This window comes from Puntigrus tetrazona, chromosome 2, assembly GCF_018831695.1.
Source record: "Puntigrus tetrazona isolate hp1 chromosome 2, ASM1883169v1, whole genome shotgun sequence".
In the NCBI taxonomy this organism is placed as follows: Eukaryota; Metazoa; Chordata; class Actinopteri; order Cypriniformes; family Cyprinidae; genus Puntigrus; species Puntigrus tetrazona.
The window spans coordinates 11,585,730-11,598,775 of record NC_056700.1 but is presented as its reverse complement, the minus strand read 5'-3'; the positions used below and the strand labels follow the sequence as shown (position 1 = coordinate 11,598,775).

The window sequence follows — 13,046 nt, the reverse complement described above, 5'->3', positions numbered from 1 at the left end:
TAGAATTTTCTAAATTTTCTCGCGAAATGGTAGTTTCTCTTTTGTCTCATAGCAGTAACAAGTGAATTGCTCTTTCATGCTGATGCCATCTTGTGATAAAAAAAATCCTCGCATTAGTCATTACGCTGGGGGTACTCTAATAGATTTATTTATTTTATGTTTTCCTGTTAACATACATTTTCAGACTCAAGTACATTATATAGAACAGCATGATGCAAAATACAATTTCTCAGGAAAAAACCCCAAAACAAAACAGTTTTACCGACCATTAGATCCTGCTCGAAGTACGACAACAGCGGTATAAGAAAAATAAAATATTCATCAGGTGATAATTCATATCAAGGCTAAAGAGTATTGACCACGCTCGCACAGGCAGTATGTAAAAATATCTTGTTATTATGCTATATTCTTGTTATGGTTTAGTTTAATCCGGGAGTTTTCAAACTGGGATCCAAACAGGGAGTGCTAGGGGAGGAAAAAAGGTCAAGTAAATTAATTTAAATAAATAAAACTAAAGAACATTACACTATTCACTTTGCTTTCTAAAGTCAGGTCAGAAATCATGAGACTGTGATAGTGAATTAATAAACGAATAAGAAAAGCATGGCTGTCAATAATATATATTACAAAATTACAAAAAAATGCAGTTTATAAAAACTTATTGTTAATGACATTCATATTTGGGGGTATATTTGACATAAAAATGTTTGTAAACTCCTGGCCTACCCAGTGGCGCTATGAGACATAGGAACAGTAAAAATACCACTGTAAAAGTTTAGAACGATAGATTTTGATTTCATTCATGCATCACACTGGTCGAAAATACAGCATTTAAATTGCACAAATGCCACTATAACAGCTTAGATGGTTAAAATATTATATAAAATATATTTAGTATTTTCAGCATGATTTTGTCCTTTGGTGGAAATGTGAGGAAGGTGAAAAACTAACTTAACACAATATATATATATATAACAGTGGTATATATATAATGTTCTTGCATCAAAGTTACACATACCAGCATGTCGATAATGCTATATTTACACCTAATACAAAAGACAAAGACAAAAAGATAAGTCGCTATATTTAGTTTCCATTCCAGTATAAAGCAATAACACAACAAGCAAGACTCATCTTCTGAATTGAATCAGCGAGTTCAGAAAGATGATTCATCGGAGATTCATTCATTTCCTGTTTTTCTCATGTGGCTTGAGGTATTGAGGACATTTTATTGACGGAGAGGTGTAACGACTCCTGATACGAGAGAGAGCTCATCTTGGTGCTAAGGGTGGGGTGAGAGGCCACAGAAGTCGAGGTGCACCTCAAGAGCTTGAGCAAGTTCCTGCGGAAGTTCTTCCCAACGAAACCGTACAGAATTGGGTTCATACAGCTGTTGAAAAAGGCAATACAAATGGTAAACGGCATTACGGTGTCAATGATCTCAATGGCATCGCAGTTGGTGATGACTTTCAGCATACCAAGCATGTTCATGAAGTTGAAGATCTGATACGGCGTCCAGCAAAGGAAAAACGACAGCACCGCGGCGGCCAGCATGCTCAACACCTCATCCCCGTTCGACCTCGAGTTCCTCTGTATGTCCCGTGCTTTCAGCAGAGACCGGCCAATCAGGCAGTAGCACGTGAGGATGATGCTGATGGGCAGAAGGAACCCAAGAACGCTCTTCACCAGACTGAGAGCCGCCAGCACGTTGCGAAGATCTTTTTCTTCTAGAATGGCGCATACAGTGACATTGTTATGCTGGATAAAATGGGTCCCACGGATAACGGCTGTGGGAAGGCTTAAAAGGAAAGCCACTACCCAAACCAAGACGCAGGTCACGCGGGCGTACGCCACTGTGCGGCATCGGCGGGACTTGACGGGGTGAACGATGGCCAGATACCGGTCAATGCTGAGAGCAGTGAGGAGAAAAATACTAGTATATAGATTAAGCAGGGCCATACCAGCAATGGCTTTACATAGGAAGTCTCCAAAGAGCCACTCGTAGCCTGTTGCAGTGTATATGGCCCATATGGGCAGGGTGAGGAGGAAAGTCAAGTCTGATACGGCTAAGTTCAAAACAAATATGTTAGCTACTGTCTTCAGCTTCAGGCTGAAGTAGATGACAGCGACTACCAGGCTGTTGCCTACGATTCCGATGATAAAGTTGCAGCTGTAGACTACTGGGATGAAGGTGAAGATGAAATCGTGCTGCCCGGTCATGTTACACGTGAGATTGAGTCCCACGTTAGAGTCGGCTGTGATGTTGTCCATTTTGGAGATCTGTGAAACACGCCTTCAGGTTCACAGCCTAAAAAGCTGCGTCGCTAAAGGAGCCCTATAAGAACAGAGTAGATAAAGATGGTTAATACGGCAAAAAGTTTCATGCAATTTCTCACAAGCTGTGTGAAAGGTGCATTACTTACAAAAAAACACTAGATGTCTCTCTGCTCATATTATTTAGGAGCTTGTTATTTTTATTTAACAGAAAGTGGATTGACTAGTACTAGTACAGCTCCTTCCAGTATATTGAAAATTAGCTAAATCTGTGCAATTCATTAAATAAAACTATTTATGTTTAATATCAATCAATAAAATACACTGGTGACATTTTATATTAAGGATTATTAACGTAGATATATAAGGTATCACAAGCTAACAATGCTAACTTTTACAGAAATTATATTTTTTTTATAAAATGTATTATCTCAGTTATTGATTGATCTCAGTTGCTGATTTATATTTGTACTATAATTTGTTATAATTGTGAACATATGTGCGTTCATAATACAATAAAGAGATTTTACACAAGATGAAATGTTAAAATAGAAATCCAGAAATCAAATAATGACAGATGTAATAAATTTTTTTAAATACTGTTTTTTATTGCTAGTTTATAATAACTAAAGCAATACATTTATATTACCTTTTTATATTACTATACAATACTACTTTTACTATTCTTTCAACCGTTTAGCACTTTTGCATTTTAATTCTCTAAAAAGTGCCAAACTATATAAAATCTACAACATAAATAAACAACAAAAATAAAGCAGTTGTAGATTGGTCTTTGGATGTATTAAGGTCATTTTATCCAGTAAAACTCAGTTCAGATTTTATTCTGATTTCTGATTCTGAAATCTATTAATATATTTACTGACATATAACTGGAGAATTACAGAAATAAAAATCATAATAAAACTTTATTTAGAGTACCACTTGAGCACAATGCACATTTCTTAATTTTAAGTCTTGAATGTGTTTAAATGTCTCTGTTGATGAGTGTTGTGTGAACTTTGATGTCTTTACAGGTGCATCTCAATAAATCAGAATGTCGTAGAAAAGTTCATTCAGTAATTCAACTCAAATTGTGAAACGTGTGTATTAAATAAATTCAATGCACACAGACTGAAGTAGTTTCAAGTTCTTTTTTTTTATTGTGATGATTTTGGCTCACATGTAACAAAAACTAGAATATGGTGACATGCCAATGAGCTAATCCCCAATCATGGGGAAGACTGCTGATCTGACAGTTGTCCAGAAGACATCATTGACACCCTTCATGGGCAGGGTAAGCCACAAACATGCATTGCCAAAGAAGCTGGCTGTTCACAGAGTTCTGTATCCAAGCATGTTAACAGAAAGTTGAGTGGAAGCAAAAACGATTCAAGAATTTGAGTGAACTTCACAAGGAATGGAATAAGGCAGGGTTCAAGGCATCGAGAGCCGTCAGCACTTTGGCTACAGTTGTTGTATTCCTCTTGTTAAGCCACCTCTGTTGTATTCCCTTGTTAAGCCGTCTTACTTGAGCTAAGGAGAAGAACAACTGCACTGTTGCCCAGTGGTCCAAAGTCCTCTTTTCAGATGAGAGCAAGGTTTGTATATCATTTGAAACCGAGTCTGAAGGAAGGGTGGAGAGGCTCATAGCCCAATTTTCATGAATCCCAGTGTTAAGTTTCCACAGTCTGTGATGATTTGGGGTACAATGTCATCTGCTGGTGTTGGTCCATTGTGGTTTTTGAAAACCAATGTCACTGCACCTGTTTACCAAGACATTTTAGAGCTTCCTTCATGCTTTCTTCTCCTGACCAGCTTTTTGAAGATGCTGATTTAATTTTCCAGCAGGATCTGGCACCTGCCCACACTGCCAAAATCACCAAAAGTTACTTAAATGACCAAGGTGTTGGTGTACTTCACTGGCCAGCAAACTCACCAGAGCTGAACCCCATAGAGAATCTATGGGGTATTGTCAAGAGGAAAACGAGAAACAAGAGACCAAAAAATGCTGAAGGCCACCGTCAAAGAAACCTGGGCTTCCATACCAGTGCCACAAACAGATCACCTCCATGCCACGCCGAATTGACGCTGTAGTTAAAGCAAATGGAGCCCCTACCAAATACTTTCCAGAAGGCCAACAATTCACTAAAAATGTTTTTTGCTGATCTTATGAAGTACTCTAATTTGTTGACATAGTGAATGGGTGGGTATTTATGGTTCTTAAAATTAAAAGAACCATAGACTTAAACTACTTCAGCCTGTGTGCACAGGATTTAATTAATACACAATATTCACAGTTTGAGTTGAGAACTTTTCCACGACATTCTAATTTATTGAGATGCACCTGTATAGTTGCAATAGTCCCAGTTCAAATACTTATGTTGGACTACTCCTACATAATTAAAGTGCATTAAGCACAAATCATTTTCAATTTAGCAGACTTTAAGTATACCAGTTTAACATACCAAAAGTACAACTGCACTGCATTTTTACTAAGCACATCAATATTTAAATGTATTTGCAGTATACCTAAAATGAAATAAATGGATTTTGAATACATTTTAGCACATTTATTTTTCTCTAGGGAAGACAAACACATGTTATGTAAGCACATGCAGGCGTGCTGCCAAGGGAGTCAAGGACCAATATCAGACGACATTGCATTCCAAGGTTCACGTCTTTTGAATATCACTCAATCTATTTTAATGTGCTTATCAGACATCCGCTATTGCTCAGGAAGTGGTGGCTGATCAGAATAATGCAATTTGTCATACTGATAAGCGGTTTTTGTTTTTTTGTTTTGGTGGTCTAATAAAATCTTTGTACTCCCTACAATGATGGATATAGCCAGCCCTATAATTAGAGAAAGGTCTACGCATTCAAACTGACAGAGTAACAACGACATAAAAGCCCTCTTACCCTGACATTGAATCTTAACGTGCTGAGATGAACACATGTCATTTACATCAATTGCGGGTTAAGGAGCTGGAAGGACCAGACAGACAACACACACAGTTGTAAGCATTAGATGCTGTATTATAGTAAAAAAAAACATTTTATGTGCCAGGTTTTTTGAGGTTATGTGTCTATTTGATAAACAAGAATGTCTCACCTTTCTTAACTCACAAGCTTGCTCATCTCTTTGGGCTAAGATTAGGGTTTGATTAAATATTCTAATTTAAGGTAATAATTAAAAAAACAAACACATTTGTAATTAATATAAATGCATGTTTACCTTTAGTGAAGGTGACATCCAAGCTGCTCCATCAGTTCCAAAACTGGCTTTAAGAGATCTGTCCTGAGTCTCTGTCTTAACAGAGTGCCTGGTGCTTTTCCTCTACACCCCTCTTATACCTCTCCGATAGTCCTACAACTACGCCAGGGACCCACAGCGGGGGCCGCACCGTGGGGGCCGGATACGTCCATGGTCAAGGGAGCAAAAAGCAGGGGGGTGAGAGAGAGGCAAAAACAGACCCTTGAGGGCAGAGACAGATTTTCCCATGATTCATTTGGTCACCTTTATTCTCCTAAACAAGACAAACACGTTCGGTTCTTCTTTTTCCACGTTCATAAACAACCTTTCTTCAATGGATTGTTCCGTAAAAAGCCTGCAAATTAGCATAAAAGACATTACACGATTGTTTTAGCTTTGAGCACGTAACAAAAAAAGGTTCAGGCTGGTAACGCGACAGAACGGACATTTACATGATTTATTCTCACGGCGCTATATTAATGCATATCATCAGGGCGTGCCTTGTATTAAAGCGTGAAATGAATAGCAAAAGACAAACAAATGGCCTTCTGTGAATATTGAAGCAAGCTCACAGTCAGTAGCCTAATGGTATTGCATTCAGCCACTTTCATAAAGCAGCAGAGAAATATACTGGACATTATGCTGATGTCCACGGTGATGGAGACTAAGCAGGAAAACCTATTTCAAATAAGGAACAGAAACAAAATACATTTCAATGCATTTGTATATATTCACAATACATACTGTTCCAAAGCACTTTTTTCCTTTAAATTTGAGTGGCATGCTTTTTTTTTTTTTTTTTTTTAAATTGACTGCTATTAGTCTTTCCCTCATTTTTTGAGGCCTCTGGGAACTCTTGTCCCTGGCGCCCCTTTTACTCCCAAGGATAAATCCAACTCTTTCATCCTTGTAGTATTCGGCTCATTCTTTCGTCTCTTTCCTTAAACAGTCTAGCTTTTCTCAGCACAACGCCTGAAAAACACACACAAACAAAACTTGTGATGTCATAGCTAAAAGTATAAATGATAACGTGAGAGAGTCCTTTTAAAGTATGAATTCTTACCGTCTTCTGGTCATACCGATCTATTCTGCTTTTAAGTTATTTCGTACCAGAAATGTTCCTTTGCAGTGGCATGGAAACGTAACATTTAGCGCATCTGGAGACCTTTCCATTAATCTACGTATTTGGACAAAAAAAAAAGTAATACTAGTAGGAAGTAGAAGCAGTTAAGAACACATAATATAGAATTAGATTTTGTCAGCAAAAAGACAATGGTATTGTCAGTTTTTCCGCAAACAGATCGGCCAGAGACAGAGAGTGTGGAGCATAAGTCTTATAGTAAATGAATTACGTGTTACTGCATCAATAGGAGGCTAATTCAATACACCCATGCGCTCAAAAGTTAATGTTGCCTTCAGGGAGCGATGCTGATGTCTGCAGTTCCCCCCTGCCCTTATTAAGGATATTTGTTCCACCTGTTTGTTTGGCTAAATGTTAAAGAGCACATTCATATTTTTAATAAAAAGTCTATTATCAAATATTGGACTAAATGTCCAATTGCTCTTATTAAACAACTCCAAGCTCGCAAATAAAAAGGTGAGAATACTGAACCTACAGGCTACATTTTCAGCAAACAAAACATATACAAAACATGAAGTCATGTATATCACAAACGGTAACTGAGATGAACACAACTTGATCACAGCAAATTTAACGCAGTGTTTTTCTTGTGCCGTGCCGATTGTTTTGCTGATGGCAATGAATAGAAATACGGGGGATAAAAACAGTAAGTTAGCGTGAAGATATGAAAACATTCAAGTAGCTTTCCAGAGTAGTCTTAAAATGCAAACCAGTCTATTCATTCTGTAATTCTACATGACGTATTTAAAGTAAGTGTTGAAGTAGGCCGGACGCAAGAAAACACTGTGGTATTGAGGGTTTTTTTATAACGATGTATAACAGTCCAAATCTCACAGCTCTGATTCCCATGCAGCTGTACCCCAGAGAGAGCTATAATTTGTCCACACCTAAATCAACATGGCCATCTTGAGGCCAAGCAAAAACCAAACAGCAACCCCTGGGACTTTTAAACTTTGTTTGCATAGATATTTGAGATTTTCCTGTTGTCTCACAAAAAAAAACACATTTGTCCTCCTGACGGTGCTAATAAACAAATATTTTACATAGTACATATTTCGAACATAAACTCGTGTAACGAGAACCAGAAGTCGAACCAACAAGAGACAAAAAAAATAGTATACTTTTAGCTGAATTCAAATACGTAACTTATTTTTTCTTTTATTTATAATAAATAAACTACTTAAGGTTAACTCATTGCCGGGAAATCAGTGTGGGTATTGCACGCCCTGGACATTTATAACATGAGTCAGTCCGCGAGTCCTAACCTTTGCCCTCCGCTGTCACTGCTGATGTGAGTCACATACATGAGAAAAACCTACATAACAGCACAGCGTAGCATTCGTCTCGTTTTAGGACTGCCGCCGTGGAACAGGAACACGGTGGTTCTCAGAGGCGCGCGTTATAAAGTCTAACGCATGACTTGCCTACACTGAATTATCTAGGCCTGCTCATCGTTTTGGCTACATGTATTCCCATCATGCAATCTGCGGCCTCTGTATTAATAAGTGCATGAGTTTGATACGGCCGGGCGCTCTTCACTCGACACCTACCGAGGGATTCTGATGAAGAGCAGAGCCTCACCGCCAAGAATATCTCCTATGAGGGAATGAGGGAATACTACACACACACACATAAACACGCTAAATAGATAGTACACAAATAAATAGCCACCACTATTGCTGAAATGTTGCTCTTGTTTGTGAATGAAGGTCAGCTGTATTATTACATTTGAATTAACATCAACTTTGCCTTGGTTTCTACATATACACCCATAGAAGAAATAAAAACATAATGGATATGTACAGTATGATTAGGAGAAAAAATAATGCAATATGCACGGATAGAACACCGAAAAGCAGATGGGATAGACTAAGCTAGCAGGATTCTCCTCGGAGAGGTTTTTTTTTCTCCATATATTCTTTGTAACATTATCCTTTGATGTTTGTTTCGTGCCATTTTCCAGTAACTACTTTCTTGCTGAAATAGCATCTGTGTGAAAACTAAAATGAGGAAACCACCAGCAAAAGTCTATTTTAAAACAAGCACGTATTTTTATATTCTCAGTCTCACGAGGCTCAAACGACTGTTAATTATTATTGGGTTCATTCTGAGAAAATGAGAAAAACCCCAAAGCCCAGGAGTCGGTCATCCAGAATTGTTTTTTTTCGGGAGTGAGAGCACGAGCTGACCGGCGTTGAACTCGATAAGACGTGCAGAATGTTTGTTGTTCTATTTATTTATTGTTGCCCTGATTTATTGTTCTGCTGAACAGAACCACTTGAAGTCATGAAGTACTAGACGGAAGAGTTGTTTATTTATTTCGTTATTTTAAGCCAGGTTTATAATATCTACCACTGAGGAGCTGGCTGTCACTTCGGGCAAGTCAAAATGTACTGTACTACAACCAATAAGATGTTCATCTGATGTTATGATCTGCCGGTCCTCCGGAGCACGTAGACTCATCAGTCATCATCGGGAAAGTGCAGCAGCCCTTCATGATACTCTTACTGTAACCAAATCAAGCTCGCTAATGGATGTCTAAACCATACGGGGAAGAGGGCCTGAGGCTTCACACAGCGCTTCAATTACTCCTGAACAGGTTACTTACGTCTTTTGATCATTACTATGGCTGTCAGGCTTGTCACCGAACAGAAGAGCTTTCCACTGCAGATTACGTCAGCGTTATTATTTACATTGTTACAATCTTATAATGTACTCAAGGATATGTGTGCTGCTTTTAAAAAAAGGAAGTTAAAATATTATTATTTTACTTTTCACAAAAGTAATGTAATTGATATACATTGATATAATATTTAACATGACAAACTAATGAGTTCCTGCATTTTGGTTATGCGTAATAATAATAATAATAATAATAATAATAATAATAATATAATAATATACTTTTTAATTTAAAGAGATTTTATATCGATTTTTACTGTTTCAGACAGTTGTGGAGTTTTTCTTTAAGCACCGTAAAAATATATTTTATTTCAAAATTAGATTATTACTATTGATTATATCAAAATGTCTGTATTGATGTATTCAGTATGATGAGATGATCTCTGTTGAATGGATCCGGCGCGTCTCGTCTCTGCCACCGTGTGGCTCTCTGTATGTCCACAGGTCTTAAGTTTCTAACAAACTTTACCCAAACTTTTTGACAGTTGCTTAATATAGTGACACACTGATGATGTTCAGCAGAGTGAGATTTTAGGGGCTATATTAATCAAGAAACACTCAAGGGAAAACACCAACCAATGAAGTATGAGAAGGACATATGAGCATTATTAGAGCATCCGCAGGACCGTTGTACTGCTGGAAAGGAGAGAGCGCGGGTATTGTTGACAGCTGCACATTAAAATGACAGGCAGCTCTGATAGTTGGGTCCGGTGGGAGAACCCTTCAGATGAGAATCACTGGGGATCACTCCGAAAAATAATCTGCATTATATTGATACACCCTTTTAGCAACTACACTTAAAAGCGTCCTTTTTGAACTGGACAGGAAAGAAACTGTTAGTTTGAAATAGCTGCAATCATACAGCATATAACTAAATGTGTGAAATTACAATGAATAGACATTAAATACTAATTCCATTTAAAATTTGACATTATTGAAACCTGATACTTCACAAAACAGATTTTAAATGTATAAAAACTAAGGTGACTAGCCTTGAATTTTTCAGGTTTCCACACAGAAAATTTATTAAATGTATAGTTCACCCAAAAATGAAAATACTTACCCTCATGATGTTATGCACATCTCACACACACACACACACACACACACACACACACACACACACACACACACACACACACACACACACACACACACAGAGAAAGTCAAAGAGGTTTGGAACAATCTGACGGTAAGTTTATGATGCAATTTAAATTTTTAGGTGAACTGTCCATTTAAATTGAGTATAAGTTAAATGTAAAGTCTTTACTAATTATTTATTAGAGGCACAGATGGATTAGCTGTGATTAGCCTGTTCTAATGAATGCAATTACTGTTCAAAGACATCAGATCAGCGTGTAGAGGATTTGTTCTGTCTAGGGGAAAAGGACAGAATCATCCTCTACTGAGGTGGGCACATTAACATTTACAAACCTAGAATATCACCGGTGCGCTGTCATTAAAACGCTCTGCATTTTTTACTGATGTTTTAAAAATGTTCTGAATGAAAGTGAAATATGGAGTGTTTAATGTTTTATTACACTTCAATTGAACATAAATCACTTTACAAGACAACTACAAAATGTAGATGATTTTGTATTAAAACATTGTTAACACTTGCGTTTAGAGTTTCATATTTCATATTTATGACTATGTCTGTATATTATATTGTGCCGTGACTGCTGTCTCGTGAAATGTACAATATTTACTAACATAATTACAATAACACATTGTTTTTGGGTGTCAATATTTATGTGTATTAATATATTATTTATCCTCCACAGACTAGAAATGGGAATTTTTTAAAGACTGTTCACTTACATTTATTATAAATAAAATCATTACAATGATTTCTATGAATTTGTATCCTGATTATGCATTACCTGACCAGTTAAGTTTAATTTGCCTTTGTATGCATTTTTCTCTCAGGGTTCTGTCATAGGGTATTATATTTTAATTTATATTTTATTATTGTAATTATGTTTTCTTTTCTTTGTTATTGTGGTTATGTTTGTTCTGTAAAAAAGCAAAACACTAAAATCATGTAAAATAAAATCAACTGGTATATAATAAATTACTCACCAATAGTTTTTCTTGTTTAAATTATTAAATTATACAACTGCTATGAGTTTCAGAGCTGTGGAGCTCCTTTCTCACATGCTGATACTTCTGATTTTATTATGATGAAAAACATGCTCAATTTTGCTCTAAGGCACACCTTAAAATACTATTCGAAGGCTTGGATCTTTTTTGGATGCTTGTTGCCGTAATTGTAGTTCTGAGTAGATTCCATGACTGGCTGGTGGACCTGCATTGATGAAGAAGAGAGATAGAACAGAAATTTAGCTACATTACATATATCACTCACTTATTAAGTAACAAAGTAAAAAAAAAGCATAAACAGTGCATTTAAAACCTATTTACCTTTGCATGTTTTCTGAGGGAGCTCCCATGAGAATATGATTTACTGCAGTGCATGCAAATATACTGTTTCTCCGCTGCGTGGACACGTATGTGCTTTTGTTTATCACTGCTGTTCGCAAAACGCCTTTCACAGGCCTCAAAAGGGCATCTGAAAGGTTTTTCACCTGCGACAAAAAAAAAAACGAAACCCAGTCACTTCATGCAACGTTAATAAAAAGTAACAACAACAACCGAGTTGCTACCTGTATGCGTCCTTTCGTGAATCTTCAGGTTTTCCGCGCGCGCGAATGCTCTTCCACATCCGAAAGGGCACCGGAAGGGCTTTTCTCCCGTGTGCACTCTTAGGTGATTGATCAGTTTGTACTTGGCCTTGAACGGATTCCTCTGACGAGAACAGTCTTCCCACAAACAAACGTAACCGGATTGTCCTGACAGATTAACATGCTCCGCTTTCAGATGAGAGATGAGCTCCTTCATTGTGCAGTAGGTTCTCTTACAGCACTGTGGAGCACCTGCGCACCGCTCCAGCCACCGGCAGGTAAACCGGTTCGCGTTTAAACCGGGCTTCAGATCAACGGATCTATCCGTGACTGAACTGTGGAACCTTTCTTCCCATATTTGTCCGTTCCGAGTGCTGTGAAACTCTTCCGTTGGACTCAAGCATGTCCAACCGGTCCAAACTTCCTGTTGTTCCTGATAAAATACATGATTTATGACAGAAGAACAGCCGTCTGCATGGATCGAAGAGTCACGTCCACAAGAAACCTCAACCAAACTCCTGTTAAAATGCAAAAAATCCATGGAGGAGGGCGCCGTCATCCCTCCGTCACAAACGCCATAGACATCATCAGGATTCTCCATAAACATCTGAAACGCTGACATATTTTACTGTTGTAATGTGATGCAGAGCATTCGTGACGGCTTTCTGTAGGTCTTCACTGCAGCGTCCGCTCATAAATCTGCGCGGATCTTCATTTCCTCGAGAAAAATGTTTAGGTTATGCGACGAGGATACGAAAGAAGGCAATTTATGCAGTACGTTTAACACGTGGATGATTTCAATTCCCCAGACTCTTTTTCTTTAGCATCTGTACTTGTCATTCAGCCGCCAGCAGGTAATATATAAATAATCTGAAGATGCAGAGTACGCATCAAAGTCTTTGTTTCTAATGACATAATAAACCTTTAAAGGAAACCGGCAAACCGAACATTGCATCCAGTCTTGGAACTTGCAACTTTTCGAGGCCTCTCTTTGTCAAGAAGGTCAACAATG

At 37.7% G+C, this 13,046-nt stretch overlaps 2 protein-coding genes across 6 annotated transcripts; both read right to left on the bottom strand.

Annotated features, from left to right (window-relative positions):
* Positions 1–125: 125 nt before the first annotated feature.
* agtr1a (angiotensin II receptor, type 1a) lies at positions 126–5,625 on the bottom strand. Of its 5 annotated transcripts, XM_043224999.1 has the most exons (4): positions 5,510–5,609; positions 5,387–5,421; positions 5,194–5,259; positions 126–2,335 (listed from the first exon to the last, which is right to left on the bottom strand). In XM_043224999.1, the coding sequence occupies exon 4, from the start codon at positions 2,269–2,271 to the stop codon at positions 1,201–1,203; it is 1,071 nt and encodes a 356-aa protein (XP_043080934.1). In that variant the 5' UTR covers positions 2,272–2,335; positions 5,194–5,259; positions 5,387–5,421; positions 5,510–5,609; the 3' UTR covers positions 126–1,200. The 5 variants fall into 5 exon arrangements, with proteins under 5 accessions (XP_043080934.1, XP_043080929.1, XP_043080912.1 ...); XM_043224994.1 differs by having other exon boundaries at positions 5,387–5,625; XM_043224977.1 differs by lacking the exon at positions 5,387–5,421.
* A 5,246-nt stretch (positions 5,626–10,871) lies between these two features.
* LOC122354667 (zinc finger protein ZIC 1) lies at positions 10,872–12,951 on the bottom strand. Its single transcript, XM_043252946.1, has 3 exons — positions 12,017–12,951; positions 11,775–11,938; positions 10,872–11,658 (listed from the first exon to the last, which is right to left on the bottom strand). Exons 1-3 carry the CDS (start codon positions 12,654–12,656, stop codon positions 11,578–11,580), a joined length of 885 nt encoding a protein of 294 aa, XP_043108881.1. The 5' UTR covers positions 12,657–12,951; the 3' UTR covers positions 10,872–11,577.
* Positions 12,952–13,046: the final 95 nt, after the last annotated feature.